The sequence below is a fragment of the Tiliqua scincoides genome, chromosome 4 (genome assembly GCF_035046505.1).
Source record: "Tiliqua scincoides isolate rTilSci1 chromosome 4, rTilSci1.hap2, whole genome shotgun sequence".
NCBI lineage: Eukaryota > Metazoa > Chordata > Lepidosauria > Squamata > Scincidae > Tiliqua > Tiliqua scincoides.
The window spans coordinates 83,904,370-83,923,857 of record NC_089824.1 but is presented as its reverse complement, the minus strand read 5'-3'; the positions used below and the strand labels follow the sequence as shown (position 1 = coordinate 83,923,857).

Below are 19,488 nucleotides of genomic sequence, written 5' to 3'. Positions count from 1 at the left end.
TCACTGTATTATATGAAAGAGTATTTGGATGCATCCACATTTGAGTGGACCCGTCTCTTGCGATTGTCTGCATGCACATTGATGTGCACATGAAGGCTTCTACCCCTGGATCATTGGTCAGGTAGCATGTGTCACAATCATCACACACCCTCTTCCACCAGCCTAATCCACCTAATACCATAAGAACGCAGGTTTTTTTGAAGTACATTCCCTTGGTCAATAAAATGTATTGCACCTCATTGTCAAATAGAAAGATTTTATTATAAAACAGGTTAAACTTTATGGGAGCCCTAGTTGCTCCATGAACAATATATGCATTTACAGTAACAGGATAAAATAAGACAGCGTAACTAATTTAACAGAGGAATAAGTTACCAACATTACAGGCAAGCCAGCCATATAACACTCCTTCCAGCATGCTCCAGACAAGGACTGCTACATTTATTCCATTAGTAGTAAAGGAGCGGCAAGAAACTTGGAACTGGGTCATTAAATCTATTTTTCCATTTTTTTTATCCATGGATTTTTTTTATCCAGTAGATAATGAAGTAAATAATCCAGTAGATAATGAAGGACAACCTGTACTCTGTGGCATGTTTTCTCCAGAGTTCCAGCTATAATGAGACTACTAGTTATTCATGCCAACTCCTATAGTTTCAGGTGATCTTTTGCCATGACCTGCACAGGACGTCCTTTAGAACTGTGTGGGCATGTAGCTTAGAGAGAACACTGCTTGCAGGAGTGTTCCCAGAATAAGAACCCCAGAAGTTGTTATTCAAGATTAAATTATAGTGGCACACGTCAGAGATCAGATGTGGCAACTCATAGAATTACCTGTGAACATAGACCAGGCAGTCAAAATTTCAAAATATAACCAGTTGATTATTTCTTCTTTTGTGTTTTCAAACAAAATAGAAAAGGGGTAGTAAAGTACAAGCTCTGTAGTTATTGGACAGTGAAATGGGTATGCCTTCCCAAACTAGTCAAAGACCTGGAAGAAAACTATACTTAAGCTTAAGTAACTTGGGTCTGATGTTGACATCAGGTTACCAGATTAGCTGAGTGGAACCCACCTGGCCATGCCATCCTACCCTATTTACCTAGACAGACAGGTTTGGCTCAGTCAGTAAGTGCATGCCTATCTCAGTAGAAGACTTGGCTGTGCCTGACAAAGAGAAGAACCAGCCACACACAGCACAGCACATGGCTGGCTGGAAATTGTGTTTTCAAGAAAACAAAGATTACTGCAGGAGGATGTTCCATGGTGGGGGTGAAGAATATTCATACAACTGTGCTCTGCAACTAAATGATTTTCCTTTGCTTTTGTTTTAGGTGATTTTTTTTGACTCTTATAAGTTTGTTTCCCTCTTAGCAGGTGGTGAGACTTGGTATGTTTCTTCTGAGCATATTTATATATGGATGAACTGCATTGTCCTCCTTTCTCTCCCCCTGAACCCTTACACACCACATACAAGGATGTGATACTGTTTCCTTTTCTCACATGAACATGGCAAAGGCAGAGGAGTCTCAACATCCTGGAACAAGTCACAAATGTTCCTGCTCCACATTACCTCATCTTCAGAGGGTTGGCAGGGGTAAGGGGGTATAACACAGGAAAGGTCTCTTCTCATTGCAACCCCAGGTTGTAAACTTCCTACTTGGGAAGCTCATCTGGTCCCTTCACTTTTGGTGCCTGAAGAACCTTTTTGTTTTGTCAGACATTTCAGATACATCAGTTATCCCCTGCTGAGTTGGTTTGAGTTTCTCTGCTGCTGGTAGACTTGCTTTTATTTATTTTTCACATTTTCATACCACCCTTCCTTTAAAGAGCTCAGGGCAGTGTGACAGTTGTTCACCTCCTTTTGTCCTCACAACAACCTGGTGAGGTAGGTGAGGCTGAGAGAGTGACTCGCCCAAGGTCACCCAGGAAGCTTCATGGCTAAGGTGGGATTTGAACTTGGGTCTTTTCCAGGTCTAAATCTACCTTCCAAACCACTACACCACCCTGGCTCTTTTATTATTAGCACAATATTTTCAATTGTTTATTTTTTTAATAGAGATGTAAACATTGCAAGTCACCTTGGGGACTGAAAGGTGGAATAAAATTCTCTAACAGGCACACTGATGGAGATATTTACTCAACAAGGCCAGAGAAATGGTCCTTCTGAAAGAAAGATTTAAGAGAGGAATTAACATTTAGCTTCTATTTATTTAGTGAAATACAAAATATTAGATTTACAATCCTGGTACAACACTATGAAGCAATAAGCAGAGAGGGGCTATCAATTTTAGCAATAATCAATATTAAAATTAAAGAGCACTTAACATTTTTCACAGTATATAATTGTAGGCAAGTTACCCAATTCCTTGTTCTCTAGGATTTTAAGTCTATTTGAACTGAACATGAACCACAATGCTAAGTAACTTTGGAGAGTTTAGTATTTAGCATTCAAGAGTAAATGGGGAAATGTGACGAGACACTTTTGTTCAGCTAAGTACAGCCCCACTGATTTAAATGGGAGTTAAACATGTTCTTAACTGTCTGCCACTGAAACCAACAGGGACTCAAGGGCATGTGAAGCAGCTCTAAGCAGGGTGAAAAACAAGTTGTGCAGGTGCCTTGTGCTTTAAAATGTTTGGTTGTTTGGTGTTGCCAAATAAGCAGCACTTTCTGGATTGCTTTAAGGCATGTCAGAAGTCAAGGTCTGAACTGCCTTGTTGGCTAGTTTGAAATGCTTTCTAAAGCAACTAGAGCAGTCTAAGATTACGTGCCAACTGTGATGGCAGAGTTCAATACGGCCAATGAAGCTAGAGAGGTTCAATTTTTTTCTATGAAGTTATTCCAAGGTCTCCATGAAAAGGGTTCTTTCCTAGTTTGATCCTTCACTCTGAAAAGATCAAAGCAATTCTGAGTCAGAGATGCTAACTGAAACAAGACCAAGTACAAACTTCTTGTGCCCTCAACTCACTGGACACAACTCACTTAGAACCATGAGTACTCAGTCTTCATTCTTTTTAACTATCAATCTCTTCAGCCTCTCAAAATGCTAACAGTGATCCAAATGCTTATATTTAGTTTGGCAGTTTCCAAGTTAACTTTACATTTGGAGAAGAAACTTTGTGCAAGTACACAAAAATCAAGGAGTAGGCAAATTTTGTATCTCAAGTAGTTAGCAGTGTGAACTGTACTCATTATGACAACTGAAAGATCTATTTAAATTTAGAAGACTATTAGCCAAGTTCAGCTGGAAGTTGCCAGGTTGGATCTGGTCCCACAAGTTGTTATCAAAAGGGCATCTTTCAAGAAGACAGCAGAGATAAAACCCGACTCCCCACCCCTACATGCAGGAAAACCCAATATTTGTTTTAGAAGATGCCAGAGGAAGGTGCCCCCATTCATAAATTTTATCTTTGTTGGCTGACAAACATGAGAGAGTTGAGGTCCTTGCAAGCGAGTCATCTTAGGCACTTAAGATTTTGACATGGTATAGTGGGAATTATTACAAACTGCTTGAACACTGGGGTTCACCCAAGTCAGCTAGTGGGAAAACTGATCTTCATTTATACATCTCAAACATGATTGCCAGATATCACAGAGTGCCTTCTTTGCAAGCCCAGATTCTACATAGTTAAAGTTGGCAAGCTGGGATTAAAACCTTAACAGTATTGACAGTTTTGTAGTCTACACTACTGCTAGAGAAGGAATCTAGCACTTATGCTACATTTAATGTGCTCGTTTGCATTTCTAAAGTGAGTTACAGCAGCTTTAAAGCCAACTCCATTTCTTATGGAGTTGGCAGAGACAAACAAGTTAAATTACAGACAATGATCAAATATACAAGCACTTCCAGTTCTGCCATGTCAATATTTTGCTCAGACAGAGCTTCCTTGGTCATAGACAGAAAAACTCTCCCAGTTTCTATGTAACATGTCCTTCATCTCCCTCAAAGATATACAACTGCTAAAAAGCATACTTCATTGCTCCTGCACAGATAATTTAAGATTATACAAGTAAAATTCTGACATTAAGTATTTTCTTACAAAACATAAGTTTGATTACTACAATCAAACTTACCTCACAAAAATCAGAATACCTCACAAAAATTACGACTCCTTTTACAGAGGCAAGATAGATTAACTAGATCAAATACTCAGATTAGATTTTGAAGTGAGGTAAACTCAAGTTAACCTCCAAGCAAGCTTTCCATGGGCAATTCGAATGTTCATTCTCCAACTCAATACAACCTTTCCATACAGCTGTATTACCTCAGATTTGGAAGGGGCATTTTCTTATTTAAGTTCCACCCCTACATCAAATTCATGAGCTTTATTAAGAAATTGCCACTTCAAAACAACTTTAGTCCAATGTGAAGTGAAACTATTTTCTATCCAGCTTTGGTAAACTTGGCCAAACTCAAACTGAAACCAAGGTCAATCAGGTGGAGTAGTGCCCATGTAATGTAGAGGCAACCATGTCCCCAAGATAATATATGAATTAGACCTGCATGTATGTATACAATCTGAGGCAGTACAATTGTGCAAGAGAATTGTACCAAATTATAGATCACAAGTTTGAGCCAGTCCTTAGATCAAGATTACATCATCACTGAAACAGTCTTTTACTGCTGCTAACATAGTGTTGGTTCAAAATTAAGAGCAAACAAGCTACTCTGAAGCACTGCTCTTCCAAAAACCAATTTCTAAGGCAACAATCTGCTTATTAGCACAAAATCACAGGCGAAAAAAATGCAGTCTTCTTCAGCACTTTTGCATTGTCTCATTTCCTGGAGTTGGTTTGTTTTCTTTCTTTGCCAAAGATCACACATCTTCCAGTGTATGATGTTTGACAGTGTTTGACAGTATATGTTTCCAAGAGGCAATCCAAGCCAGGACACAGATATAGTCTCATTTAGCAGTAGTACACTTTTAAAAAATACAGAATTCAAACTCAGAAAGCCATTCTGCTTCAGTCTGCCTTTTGAGATTTCTCCTTTTGCAGCATGCAGCGACGAACTATGCTGTCAAAACTTGATAAATAATACAGGCTAAGCAAACGGCAAACCCCAATGCTCATAACCTGCAAGTTGAAAAAAAGGAGAGGTTATTAACAAGTCCCAGATACTTAGATTTTTAAAATATAATTCAATATAGGCATAAGCAGACAGTGAAGGCCAATGCTTCTCAATCCGTTTACTGCTGTGACCATTTTGTTGACTGTGGTGGCCATGTTGCACCAAATAATGCCTTCCGAGCAGTGCTAGCGTGCAACTCACCAAAAATTGAGTTGTGACCCACAGTTTGAGAATCACTGGTGTAGAAAATTAAAAATCATATGGAACATAATCACAAAATCAGAAGGGATCAGATCTACTAGCTGAGCTATTCAATCACAAGTAGAATTGATGGAACTACTTCAGTGATTCCACTTTTATGTTACATCTGGAGGAGAAACATGGCTTAGGAGTGCACTAGTTACTCAGAGAGGAATCTTTTTTCACTTTCTGACAAGAGTTTGCTATTATATCCAAACCAGCTAGGATCCCAAACCACATGCAATCAGAGTTTGCCAGTCTGAATGCAACAGCAAACCAGGAAGTAATTAAGCAGTGCGATTGAGAGGAGAAGGAAGTGTATGATCTATGGTTTGGTACCAAGGTATTTGTACATGAAGGCAAGTACTTGTCCTTCACAGAAAGATGCTATTCCAGCACAGGAGAGACATCTTTATACAGTCATAACACAAAGAACAAACAGAAACATTAGAGCTATTTTTATAGCTTGCTGGCAGGAGTCAAACCAAACCTGAACCCCAAAGTTAATTCAGAAAATTCAGTGAACTGAGCCAAAACTCTCAGCAGCCCTGAACTGAATCCTAAACACAATAAATGGTTATTGATTTAAAATATGCCAACTCAGAATCCAATCATATGCTATTCAGAAAACCCATTATAATCAATGGGTCTTACTCCTTTGTAAGTCTGGATAGGATTGTAGCCTCCATTAGACACCCAACATGCAATAGTTCAATTCATTTAAAAAAAATTCAAAATAAAAATTGAGAAAAACATTCAAGTTAAATAGCTGTAACTTTATAAATGAATATAGTGGCATGCTACGCAGAACAATGCCAATTTTTTTCTGGAAATGTGTCTAAACTGGTTACCAAATAACTAAAATTACCGTATTTATCGGCGTATAACACGCACTTTTTCCCCCTGAAAATAGGGGGCAAATGATGTATGCGTGTTATACGGCGATGTCTCTTTAAGGGATCCCGTTCCCAATAGTGCCTAGCGGCGACACAGCGTCGTGACGTGATGTCAGCGCTGCGCCCGCCGCATATTATCACAGCCGATGGCAGCTGATGAATATGGTAAGTGGAGACCCTTTCTTTGGGGAGGGGAGGGGGAGGGATTGAGGTGAGGTGGCATAAGTAATGCTTTGGATGGTGAAGAAGATGAGCTGATTTATGAAGATAGTAGCAGTGAAAGCAGCAGTGTTCATTGCGATTTTGAAGATAGCAGTGAAGATGAAGAGTTTCTTGGTTTCCCAGATAGTGATTTCTGAGTAAACTTTTGTAAAAACAAAATATCCAAGCTTCTTTTGTTAAAACAGTTGCTTTTACTGTCCTTTTACATTATTTACCTTATATGTGGTAATAATATTAATAAAAAAAAGTTCTGAGCTACCCTTATTTTTTTCCTGAAATTTCCCTCTTAAAATGAAGATGCGTGTTATACGCCTGTGCGTGTTATACGCCGATAAATACGGTAGTGCTTGAACTGAAACTGAACCAGTGAGTCAAAATAAAACTGAACCCAATTTTTAAATGGTTCGGCACTCTCGGCTTGCTATAATGTTTTGGGGGAACTCAAAAGGTAGTCAATTGACTGGACTGACTACTTTCCAATCTTTGACAGCACAGGTTGGCCTTCAATATTTGTGGGGAATCCATTCTCCAGGGCCCCACTGCAGATGCTGAAACCCATGGATAATGGAATCTGTGGGTGGGCCATCAGAGGACCTCCAGATGTGATCCGATGCACCTATTGGTCATGTCCAAGGGTGTTCTAAGGCTCAGAGAGGTCGCACATGGCCTCTCTGGGCATCAGAAAGCCTCCCAGTTGCGACCAGAAGGCATTTCTGGTGACGTTCAGGATGTCAAGTGGGGCTCTCCGGCATGGGTCTGGCACCCACACCAAGTCAAATCCACGGGCACCAAACCCTCAGATAAAGAGACTCCACCTGTACAATAAAAGCCAAACATATCTGACAGCTTGTAATTTGTTTGTAATTCATTCAGTTTGTAATTTGTTTCTTACCACTTCTAGGGCTTCAGCAACAGAAGTGACTGGTGATATTCCACAAGCTAATATTGTCAACATGCGACCATCTGGACCAACAGAACTGTTGGCTTTTCCTTGCTGGATAAAAAATGGTAATAAATCACTACATTATCAAACAAATTCCAGCCAGGCAGAATTTCCTATTCCTGTTTCCTATTCAGGCAGACTTATTTCTATTCAGGAAGACTTCAGGCAGTAACTATTATGGTGCAACTTGTTCCATGTGGTAGTCTCATTGTATAAACTTACAGAGCATATTTGCCAAGCCTAAGTCAAAGCATGTTTACATTTTCAGATACATTACTCGCTACTATTAGTTTATTTTTTCGGAAAAGTATATGGCCGACAACCAAGTGGAAAGCAGTTATTGACAAAATGCTGAAATGCACCCATTTAGACTATAAGGTTCAAACCATCAAGGGCATAATCTAGTCACAGCTAACTGCTTTTAAAATCTATTTCCAACAGAATTTTTGATCATATGTTTTAACTAACTCCCATTTTAAATGGCAGGACTTAAATGTTTAATCTTGGCAGACTGTACCTCAACAGAGTTACTGTTCTGAAAACTCATAAGCAAGTGCATGAACAGGAACATAAGATGTGTAAAAATAAATTCTAATATCTAGGGAAAGAAATGCCAACTTTTAAAATACTCCCAGTGTTCTGTTTAACTTGTATCAAAACGAGTTGGGCATCTTCAACTTTTTCTACCCACAGACACTGTATACAACAGTTGACTTACTATTGCATCTTTCACAATAATTCTTGCAACATGATCAGGCTGGCAGACAGTTGATGATTCTGAAATAAGTTGAGTCTCTAAAAGCTTGAGTAGAAGGAGATGGAGATATACGATTATACAGATATAAAACAGAATATGTTAACACATGGTTCTATTGCAAGTTTGACAAACTTGTATACCATAATTATTGGCAAGTAATGTATAACCCCATTATGAAACAATTTTGCAAAGCTGAATCTGCACTTCAAAGAGTTTAATCAAACTGTGCTTTCTAAGTGTCTTCAGCAGTGTGATCACACATCAATACTACATGTATGACTACAACTTAAGACAAATCCTCACATTGGAAACTATATGACAACTTTCTAGATTAAGAAGAGAAACGAATAGGTCAAACACTGCCTAGTTCTTTGTGATCACCCTGTGAACATACATCTGGTACACAGATATATCGTTTTTTCCTTCAATTCAGAAAGTGCCCCTCTGAAAGGTCTTTAACACTGTCAAGCAGTTTGATGTTCATGAACAAAAATTCTAGACACATTTGTACACACAGGTGTGCTAGGAAGTTTCTAAATTGGAGCCCACATGTTTTCCCATTTGGGACAATTAGCCGGCATTGAATGATCTGAAGCGGAACACACCAAGCCCACAGTCATACAAGTATAGCACCCACACAAACACAAGTTTCTTGAATTCCCATCCTTGAGATACAGCTTAATATGTTCTGTCACAATTCAGCCTTAATTCCATCCCCACTTTCAAATATATATCAGAACATTCCAGGGTTTTAATCAGAAAGAGCTTCCTCTTGGCCCCCTGCCCCTGTTCAGAATTTGCTCTGCAGAGAAGTTGTGGGGAGAGCTAGGAGACAGGGCTAGTGCACTTGTTCCTGCAGATCCCCTCACATATTAACATGTCATGGGGTAGCAAGCAATGAACAGGGTTATAAAACCACCTCTTGTTAGACATAATCAATTCTATTGACATGCACGGAATTCAGACACAGCTCAGTACAACTTTCAAAAAAGTGAATATTTCTCCCGGTACAGGTATTTGGAGAAAACTGTTGCCATTCCAAGTTCAAGGAATAGCATAGGACAGGGTGCAATTCAGTTATCTGAAGTCAAAGGCAATACTCCAATTGATTTAAACATATTTTCTTTTTTAAAATTTTTTGATCCAGAATGTTGCCACTGTATTCATCCTATCATTGTGAAGATCATGCCTGTGTGCCTCTATTATGAAAGGTACTCAATGCAAGGTTACAGGTATAAGATCCTCATATCCACAGAAAGGGAAGATTTGGCAGCAGGGCTGAGAAACAAGGTATGGGAATCTGCCCATGTAGATGAAACCAGTGAACTTGGAATCATAATGTATAAATACAATAAAGTTAGATGTCAGTGGAAGGAAAAATACAGTTAAAAGAAAACTTCTGTAACCACAGAAGACAGGCAAGACCACATGTGGTTCAAAGTATACTGAATTCTGGCCACTAATTCAAAAGCCATATTAAAGAAAAAGAAAAAACAGAAGGCTTCAATGTGTTGAATAATCAAGAGCTATTTGAAAGCTGTCTGGAGAAGGATTTGAATGGCAGTCATTTTGCAACAAAAGAGGCGTTTCAAGCATGCTTAAGGCAACATATTAAATTCAAAGGACAGTGTTGTGCAACACAATAAATGGGGAGCCAAATGCCACATAGCCCAGTGTTTTCCAAAATGAAGTGTCTGCAGTTTTGCTTCACCCACCCACACCTCCATTAAGGCCACATTTTAAATCCCCAATATAAACAAAGGTGGTGGCATGGATTGCACATTGGGCTTGTACATTGGAGATACAAATTCCTACCCAGCAGTGAAAATTTGATGTAAACTACTAACTTGCATCTCAACTTATTTCATAAGAATATTGTAAAGTGAGAACTTGTTCTAACTTGTCCTAACCAATCAGATACGTCAGGGACAGAAAAAACATTCTTTTGAGGAGAGAAACCAAGCAATTGTACAGAATAGCTGATTGGAAAGAAAACATAAGATTACCTTGGTCTTACTTTCTTCTGCAAAGCCAGGTGTGTCTGTATCTGGAGGATAGGCAACCGTTATATAGATATTGTAGGGCTTTACCTGTTTTATTGAGAAAGACATTTAATTAATATTGCAATATATGAAGTTTTTCATGCTTACTAAAATAATGAACAGAGATAAATATGCAACATGCAAAGAGATGCATATTAGTTGTCTAGCTTTCAAGATGGATGTTCATGTAGCAATACAATACAGAAGCTCCCCTACTTAAGAACATCCAACTTAAAGCATCACTTTCAGTCCCAACTTCCACTGCAGCCAATGCTGCTGGGTATGGAAGTTTCACAGCGAGACTACCAACACCAGGAGTGAAACTGACAGCTAAAGAAACAGATACCAGGGCATTACTGTACAGTGGGCCCACTGTATCCGTGAGATCCGCATCCATGGATTCAGCCATCTGCGGATTGTATTAAATTTTTTTACCTACCCTTTTATAGCTTCCTGCCATTTCACAGCTCCCTGGCTGTAGTGCTCGCCTTGATCAGACAAGCAATATACACCATTTTCTCAGCGTTACAACTACAGACTGGAACATGCCCGGGTTCTGGCATGTGCATAGGGCTCCAGAACCAAACTCCAGCAGATACTCAATTTTCTAAAAGATCCTTACATAGTCATGAATAGGGAGCTTTGGATGTAGTTCACTGTATCTAAATATCTGTATTACTATGTCTCATTGCTATTTAAGGAACAATTGTCTTCACTGAGTGCAGACACTCATCCCTTTGAGCCATTAGAGGCCACATTCTCTGCAGAACAGGGTACATGTAAAGACAAAATGGCTACAAAGGCTGTTAATCTACATCTGACAGCTACTATGTAATGTAGCCTGTTACTTAAAATAGCTATTCCTGTGATTCTTTTGTCACAGAGATTAAGTTCTAACTTAATCTGTATCTTAAGGATGTATCAAAGAAACACAAGATGTTTAAGTCATAACTGGGGTATTAGTATCCTAATGATACCAACAGCACAAGAGGTCCTGCCACATCACTTAATATGCTCAATAAAAATGACTAACCACTTTTCAACAAAAAGCAACAAGAGTTTTTAAAAAGTGAGAAGGGCACCTGTGTGTCAATTAACAGATAATGCTGACACTGATATGGCCTCAAACACACTATATTGAAGATATTTAAGTTGAGAGAGGGGTTATTTACAGCGCAATCCTATCTTGTGCTGGCACAGGCAGGCCAGGTGGCCTGCGCTGTATCCAGCACAAGAAAGGGGCCCAAAGCAGCTCAGCTGGAGGCAAGGGAACACTCTTTCCCTTACCCCTGGGTAAGCCACCACAACCCCAATGGGTCTCAGATTTACGCCACCTCAGGAGGTGGCATAACACCAAGGAGAGCGGAGCAGCTTGCAGCCGCTCCATGCTGCTAGGGGAATGGGGCTGGGATCCAGCATGAACTGCTAGGTCCCAGTCCCACCTCCCACTCTCTGCTCGCCCCAGGATCACCCTCCACTTGCCTCCCCTGCCCCAAATGCCTCCCTCCCACCACTGCCCTCCTCAGACCCTTGCATCGACCAAGCTCGGACAATGCAAGCCTCCCTGCCCAAGTCAGCACAGAGGCTGGATTCAGCCTCCATGGACTGGCATGCCGACTCTTGAGGAGGCACAAATGTGTTTTTCGGCACATTGTGAACCTCCTGGGCCAGCACAGGTCAGGAGGGCCTCACTGTACCTCCAGATGAGACTGGAATAGTCTTCTGGTTGCAGAGAGAGAGGCATTCCAAGGCGCAGGGAGGTTGAAAAACCAGAAGTACGCCTCAGAACACAACCAGAAGGCTCCTCCAGAGATCCTATGTGTGACCCACGGATTTGCTTATCTTTGGGTTTTGGTATCCACAGGGGGTCCAGGAACAGATCCCCATGGATACTAAGGGCCAACTGTGCAAGACTGTCTACCAGACTGTCTACTGTCTTCCACCTAGAGTTCAGTATCACTTAGAAAGCTATCATTCAAAGTTATTCACTGTATTTCAGACCTAGTGGCAGGGAACTGGTAGCACAAAATGGACCCCGCTTTGATCAGCTGTCATCCAAGTTGAGGAGGACCTACCAACAGACAACCAGGAGTTTTGTTTGTTTATTTTAAAGAAATGGCTAGTTACAACCATCTGAAGAAATGGTGATATCTCTAACTTTTGTTTTTCTGTTGGATCAGAGTTAAAACTTCTGCATTACTGAACTATCACAGAAGTATAAAGCCATTTTCTAGAAAAAATCATGTAAGTGAGAAACAGTCATACCTCCATTTGTAAAGCTTCAGCTAATCCTCGGAGAGCAAACTTTGTTGCAGAATAAGCTGAATACCCAAAGAGTCCAACTTGCCCAGCCTGGGATGACACGAAAACAATCCTTCCCATCCGTCGTTCCTTCATGGTGGGAACGACTGCATGGGTTGGATAAACAGTACCTAGGTAGTTGACCGCCATCAGTTGCTGCAGATAAATATACAAGTCAGACAGATGTAATCGACCACTTCTATGCCATGTTTTCATTTTACTAATGCAATGTAACATTGCACTTAGATAGCTATCAAAATGTAAGCCAGCACAACACCCAAGGCTCCACAAATTAAATCCACATTACCAATAAGCCTCTTCTAAAAACAGCACCTGTGTGATTGTCCTGATTCAATTAGTGCTACACAGATGCCTAAGAATATTACAGAGCAGTACCAGAGTTCTAAGAGTACAATGTATATCAGTGGTCTCCAAATTGGAGACCACTGCGTTCTGGAAAAAGACTTTCCCTGGCACCAACAGAATGCTCTGTTCCACCGGGGAGCCTCCTTACCATGCCACTGATTCCCCCCAAACTTAATGTGGCTCAGCCGTGTCTGCCTGGAAATCCAGGAGCAAAGCCTGCTGGGCTGATTAGCCAGTGTGCAGTTTGGGGAAGATCTCCAGCATGGTAGGGAGGCTCCCTAGCGGAATTGAGAGTTCCCCTCACCCAGGGGATGGCTCTAGTCCTCGGGCCACAATATGGAGACCCCTGATGTAAATGCAATGCATTTCATTTACAAGGCAAAACATTCCTGGTTTCATTACTGCAACCAGTTGATAGGTAAAAAGAAGCAGATTTGACAGATCATGATATATCACATATATAAAGGAGACTTTCCATAACAGGAATCTCAAACCCATTTCATACTGAGGGCCAAAGTTAGCATTCATAGTGCCTACTGAGGGCCAAAAGTGACAACATTAAGGCTACTATCTGATTTATAAATGCCAAGGGATGTAGCTATAATGGTGAGTGGGCAGCAGTGGTTCCCCCCCCCAGGTAGCAGCTTGTTTAACTCTTGATGCACATAGCCTAATCTGCCCTGTCAGTGGGTTGCCATGACCCACTGGTGGGTCCCAGGCACAATTTGAGGACTGCTGCACTAGAACATTTTGAAAGAAAGGGAGAAAAATTTCCTGGATTTCCTTTCTCATCACATTAGCTTAGAGTTAAATATACTACCATTGGTTAGCTGTGTTTCATTACATTTCATTGAGCAGTACTCCTATCTATGAATGCACTAGTCAACTACCCTTCTATTCTGTATTCTCTTCAGGCTGTACATTGTTAACATTTTAAACAGATTACTAGATACTAAAGTAGTTTCGCACATGAGAAATATCCAATTAGATCTATGGTACACAGAAAATATCCAGTACTGTGCAAAGTTGCACATCAAGTAGCTTTATAATTTAAGTTTGCAACATTCTGTCATTGTAGTAAATGGACGAAGTGGTTCACAACAACTTGTACACAAGTCTGCAAAATAGGCCACACCCCATGTTTTATACAGGTTGGCATCTGAAGTATCTTTTGCCATTCTGGTTCAGTTTACCAAGTGCAGCAGGGTTTCAAAACACATTCAGACCAAAAGAATTGGGACCACTTACTTCAAACTTACTGGTGTCAAGCTCTTCAAATTTTCCATTCACTGATGTTCCAGCACAGTTTACAAGCATATCAACTGGGCCCAGCTTTTCTTGAGCCTAAGCAGAACAATTTTCCAAAAGCAAAGAAGAGTTGTTCACAAGTCAAGTATAACTTCCCCAGAATATCTCAGCATCACATGTAATAGGGCTCAGAATTCCTTACTTGCTTTATGACTTTCACAACATTTGCATAGTCTTTGGAGACATCAACAGAGGCAATGTGCACAACCTACCAGAGAGGAGACAAAAGCATTTATATAATTGCTTTAATGCAAGTGCTATCAAGAATCTCAGCTCAGTGAATGCTCCTTAAAAGACTGAGAGATAAGCAGGGATAAGAAGTAGCTTGACACAATATTTGCATTCTCTGTTTTCTCCACTGTCAGCAGGGCAGGGATAGAGTTCATATTTTCTGTACTGTGGGCCCTCCTTATTCGTGGGTGTGGCACTCACAGATTAGAGGGTGCTGACCTGTGCTGGAGGGCCTCACATAACCTCCTGGAGGCATCTGAAAGGCACGTTTGGTAGTGTCTGGGAGGTCCTTTGAGGGCTTTCTGCTGATATAATTATCCATGGAAATTGGTATCCAGGGGGGTCCTGGAATGGATCCCGTGCGGATACCGAGGGCCCACTGTATTAACTATCTCGGACTGTATTACTTTACAATTAAGAACATAAAATGAGTCCTGCTGGATGAGGCCAAAGGTCCATCTAGTCCAACTTCCTGAATCTCACAGTTGCCCCCAGATGCCTCAGGGAACACACAATACAGCAAGATACCTACATCCTGTTGCCACTCCCTTGCATCTGGCATACAAAGATATCCTGGTTTTAGAAGTAGGCTATGTAAACCCATCATGGCTTGTAACCTGTGATGGACCTTCCACCATAAATCTGTCCGATCCCTTTTAAAGGCATCTAGGTCAGATGTTATACCATAGCCTGTGACAAGGAGTTCCACAGATTGCACAAGGAATAAAGAAATATTTTCTTTTCAAATATTTTCAACTACTACAAGCAGATTTCCAAGCAAAAATAAATTTCAATTTATTAAGCGATTAAGAGCCACTTAATCAAAGCCAGTAAGTTATCTGGCTGAGGAGACAGATGTTTTTTGCAAACTGGAACTTATAGCAGTTCTTCCCTGCATGCACTGAGATACCACAAATGACCAACATAAGATTGTATTCGAAGAAAGGATAGTAAACCTGTTTACACCTTAGTAAGATTTGTGGACTTGCATGTAGTCCTGATTTACTCTAGTATGTCATATCATGCCTAGCTTTAAACTGTTCCAGAAGTGAGGCATATTAGCAAAATTGCCAAGATTAAGGATCAATTTGATATCAGCAGGTTATCATGGACCAATGGAAAATAAATGAACTCTTCTATTTTACTTTAGACCACTCAAAAAGCTAAAGAGCAGCTAACTAGGAACATGTCACTTAATCTTCATGCATCAAGCCTTTTGTTATCCCAGTTTCACTAAAAGATCCACACACATACTCTTTAGTACGTATGTGTTGCTAGTAGCGACTCTCAACCCTAGCAGGAATTCAACATGGCATCAGAGAGAATCACTGCCTTTCTGCCAAGTTTCAAACTTCAGAAGCATTTGGCAAGTCTTACTGCTTTCCAAGTTCTATAAAGGTTGTACCTGAGTGTCCCTACCCTTTTCCAGGCACAGGAGAAAGGTGGGGGCTGTCTCCGGATACTACACTGAGGCTTGGAGATATGTGAAAGACATTGCACTACTTTCCAGATGTCACCCAGAAGCAGCAGACAGGGATGAATTTACAGATCCCACTGTTTGGAGGCAAAGATGAGGCGAAACTGTCTCATAGTTTCAACAAGCCTTGGAAGTTACACCTTCACACAGTTATGAAACTCAGTGTTGCACCACAAGAAAGGAGACAGAGTTTGTAGCAAGCACATTTTGGCCATTTACCAAGGCATTGTGTACTGTAGCTGTCGTGTCCCCCCCCCCCAACTCCAAATTTTTTTTGTATTGGCAACCTTCAGTCTTGAAAGACTATGGTATCGCGCTCTGAAAGGTGGTTCTGGCACAGCGTCTAGTGTGGCTGAAAAGGCCAATTCAGGAGTGACAGTCTCTTCCACACTGGGAGCAAGTGCAGTCTGTCCCTGGTCTGTCTCCCTGGCTATGGGCCTTCCTTCTTTGCCTCAGACTGTTGGCCAAGTGTCTCTTCAAACTGGGAAAGGCCATGCTGCACAGCCTGCCTCCAAGCGGGCCACTCAGAGGCCAGGGTTTCCCACTTGTTGAGGTCCATTCCTAAGGCCTTCAGATCCCTCTTGCAGATGTCCTTGTATCGCAGCTGTGGTCTACCTGTAGGGGGCTTTCCTTGCACAAGTTCACCATAGAGGAGATCCTTTGGGATCCGGCCATCATCCATTCTCACGACATGACCAAGCCAACGCAGGCATCTGTTTCAGCAGTGCATACATGCTAGGGATTCCAGCACGTTCCAGGACTGTGTTGTTAGGAACTTTGCCCTGCCAGGTGATGCCGAGAATGCTTCGGAGGCAGCGCATGTGGAAAGTGTTCAGTTTCCTCTCCTGTTGTGAGCAGAGAGTCCATGACTTGCTGCAGTACAGAAGTGTACTCAGGACGCAAGCTCTGTAGACCTGGATCTTGGTATGTTCCGTCAGCTTCTTGTTGGACTAGACTCTCTTTGTGAGTCTGGAAAACGTGGTAGCTGCTTTACCGATGCATTTATTTAGCTCGGTATCGAGAGAGTGTCGCAGATCGTTGAGCCAAGGTACACAAAGTCATGGACAACCTCCAGTTCATGCGCAGAGATTGTAATGCAGGGAGGTGAGTCCACATCCTAAACCATGATCTGTGTTTTCTTCAGGCTGATCGTCAGTCCAAAATCTTGGCAGGCCTTGCTAAAACGATCCATGAGCTGCTGGAGATCTTCGGCAGAGTGGGTAGTGACAGCTGCATCGTCGGCAAAGAGGAAGCACCTCTTTGCCGACAAAGGCAAGGCAAGGCACCTTGACAAGACAGCATCCCTGCTGAAGTCCTAAAGTGTTGCAAAGTGATCATCGTCACTGAGCTGCATGAAATCCTCTGTCTCTGCTGGAGAGAAGGTGGATTACCTCAAGACATGAGGGATGCAAACATCATCACGCTGTAAAAGAACAAAGGTGACAGGGGTGACTGCAACAACTACCGTGGCATCTCTCTCCTTAGCGTTGTAGGAAAGTTGTTTGCCCAAGTTGCACTAAAGAGGCTCCAGGTACTTGCAGAGAGCGTTTATCCAGAATCACAGTGCGGATTCCGAGCCAGCAGGTCCACCACTGATATGGTATTCTCCCTTAGACAACTGCAGGAGAAATGCAGGGAACAACGACAGCCACTCTTTATAGCCTTCATAGATCTCACGAAGGCTTTCAACCTGGTCAGCAGGGACGGCCTCTTCAAGATTCTTCCCAAGATCGGATGTCCACCCAGGCTCCTCAGCGTCATCAGATCATTCCACAAGGACATGAAGGGCACTGTTGTCTTCGATGGCTCCACAACAGACCCCTTTGACATCCGAAGCGGCGTGAAGCAGGGCTGTGTTCTTGCACCAACCTTGTTTGGGATTTTCTTCGCTGTCCTGCTGAAGCATGCCTTTGGAACTGCAACAGAAGGCATCTATCTCTGGACCAGATCAGACGGAAAGCTCTTCAACCTCTCCAGACTGAGAGCAAAGTCTAAAGTCCAGCTGAAATGTCTGTGTGACTTCCAAATTTTAGCATCCTGATTATATATCACACAGCGAAATATACTTAAAAAGGTAGTAAGAAGAGAACTTTGGTGAATTTCAGTGCACAGATAACCAAATCAGATTTTCATTAAAGATATGGTTGTTGGTTGGTTGCCACAGATATTTTGGCTGGAACCACACACCTTACCTGGGAGCAAGCCCCACCAAACATTGTCAGATGTGCTTCCGAGTAATCATGCACAGCGTTGTACTATATGCCTCTGAGATGACTATCATACATCCAAGTTATTATGGGCACAATGACTAGAAGTTTATTGCACACGAAACAATCACTCTCCAATGGGAATGTATGATAGTTCATAATGCCTGACAAACTAAAGACTGAAACTAAAGTGAGATTCAGCCACTTCTCTGCATTGCCGTGGAATGTGAAAGGAGTGAGGGCAGGTCCCCGAGTCATCTTGAATAATAAGGGGGGGAGATTAGCCATTCAATAAGAGATAGCTGCAAGTAATAAAAGCGGGATCTGACTGCTTCCCTGCACTGCCTTGGAAGGGGAGGCAAAGCAGGTCCCACTGGGCTGCCCTGAATAATTAAAGGGGGGAGAGAGCAAAGAACATGAAGTGCCTGTCTTTCCAGGCACTTTCCAGGCACAAAAAAAAAACAAGGCACACAGCCCACCTCTAAATCGAGAAGCACATGCTCTCCTTGATCAATGCAGCACTCATTCCTGTGCCTGCCGCTCTTTTGCTCCTGATAGGAACTTACTGCTGTTCCAGACAGGGAAAGGCAGTAATAGTTTCAAAGGTGAAGCCGACAATCTATTTTGCCAGGCTACAGTTTCCAAGATGGCAGCGCCCACTTAAACTGCCAGGTTCCAAGATGGTGTCTCAGACCCTCTTGGGACCCACCTGACATCAGATCATGACCCACTTGGTGGGTCACAACCCAGAGTTTGAGATACCCTGCCTTAATCTAAATTGGGGATTCTAGAACAATTATAGTGTGCTAGACAGCTACAGGATTTCAATACAATGTCAGAACATACTACTATGTGTGAAATTGCAGCCCCTGATTTTGCGTGCTACTAATTTGAAAGCCGGTCATTCAAGTATTCAAATATATGCTGCATGGGTACACCTGTCAAAACTGGAAGAGATCTTATCTGCCAAGTTTTACAAACCTGATTTTAATCCAGGACAAAAACAGAGGTTTTTTTAAGACTCAGTACCAGGAAGAGGTAACATGGTGTGTTTTTGGTGATGCAAGGCTGCCCATACTACAGCTATGTGGCACTTACACATACTACAACATTGTCCCTATGCTGCCTCTTCCAGAGTAAAAGTCATGAATGACAATGCAGTAAATCTAGGAGTACATGATGCTATAGCACTGCTGTACATAGATAGAGAATTGAACAGTGGAAAGAGGGAGATCACTGGATGCTTTTGTAAGCTGTTCTGAGCTTTAAAAAAAACAAAACAGCAGGGTTCACATAAACCATTCTGCAGAAAACAGGTCCATGTCTTATTTGGAAGCAACTTCATTTAGTTGAACATTAACTCAAAACTCTGAAGTTCCTACAGCTATTGCAGACAATCCTCTTCCTAATATCCAAGAATTCCTTT

General features: G+C 41.6%; 1 protein-coding gene across 1 annotated transcript in view; it reads right to left on the bottom strand.

Annotated features, from left to right (window-relative positions):
* Nucleotides 1–258: 258 nt before the first annotated feature.
* The window catches only part of KDSR (3-ketodihydrosphingosine reductase), a 39,968-nt gene continuing 20,738 nt past the window's right edge, over nt 259–19,488 (bottom strand). Inside the window, exons 4-10 of the mRNA XM_066626192.1 lie at nt 14,290–14,355; nt 14,088–14,183; nt 12,438–12,629; nt 10,137–10,220; nt 8,092–8,175; nt 7,323–7,424; nt 259–5,077 (exon numbers count right to left, since the gene is read on the bottom strand). Of these exons, the coding sequence (XP_066482289.1) occupies nt 4,967–5,077; nt 7,323–7,424; nt 8,092–8,175; nt 10,137–10,220; nt 12,438–12,629; nt 14,088–14,183; nt 14,290–14,355 (735 nt within the window). The 3' untranslated portion in view covers nt 259–4,966. The remainder of the gene's footprint in view (nt 5,078–7,322; nt 7,425–8,091; nt 8,176–10,136; nt 10,221–12,437; nt 12,630–14,087; nt 14,184–14,289; nt 14,356–19,488) is intronic.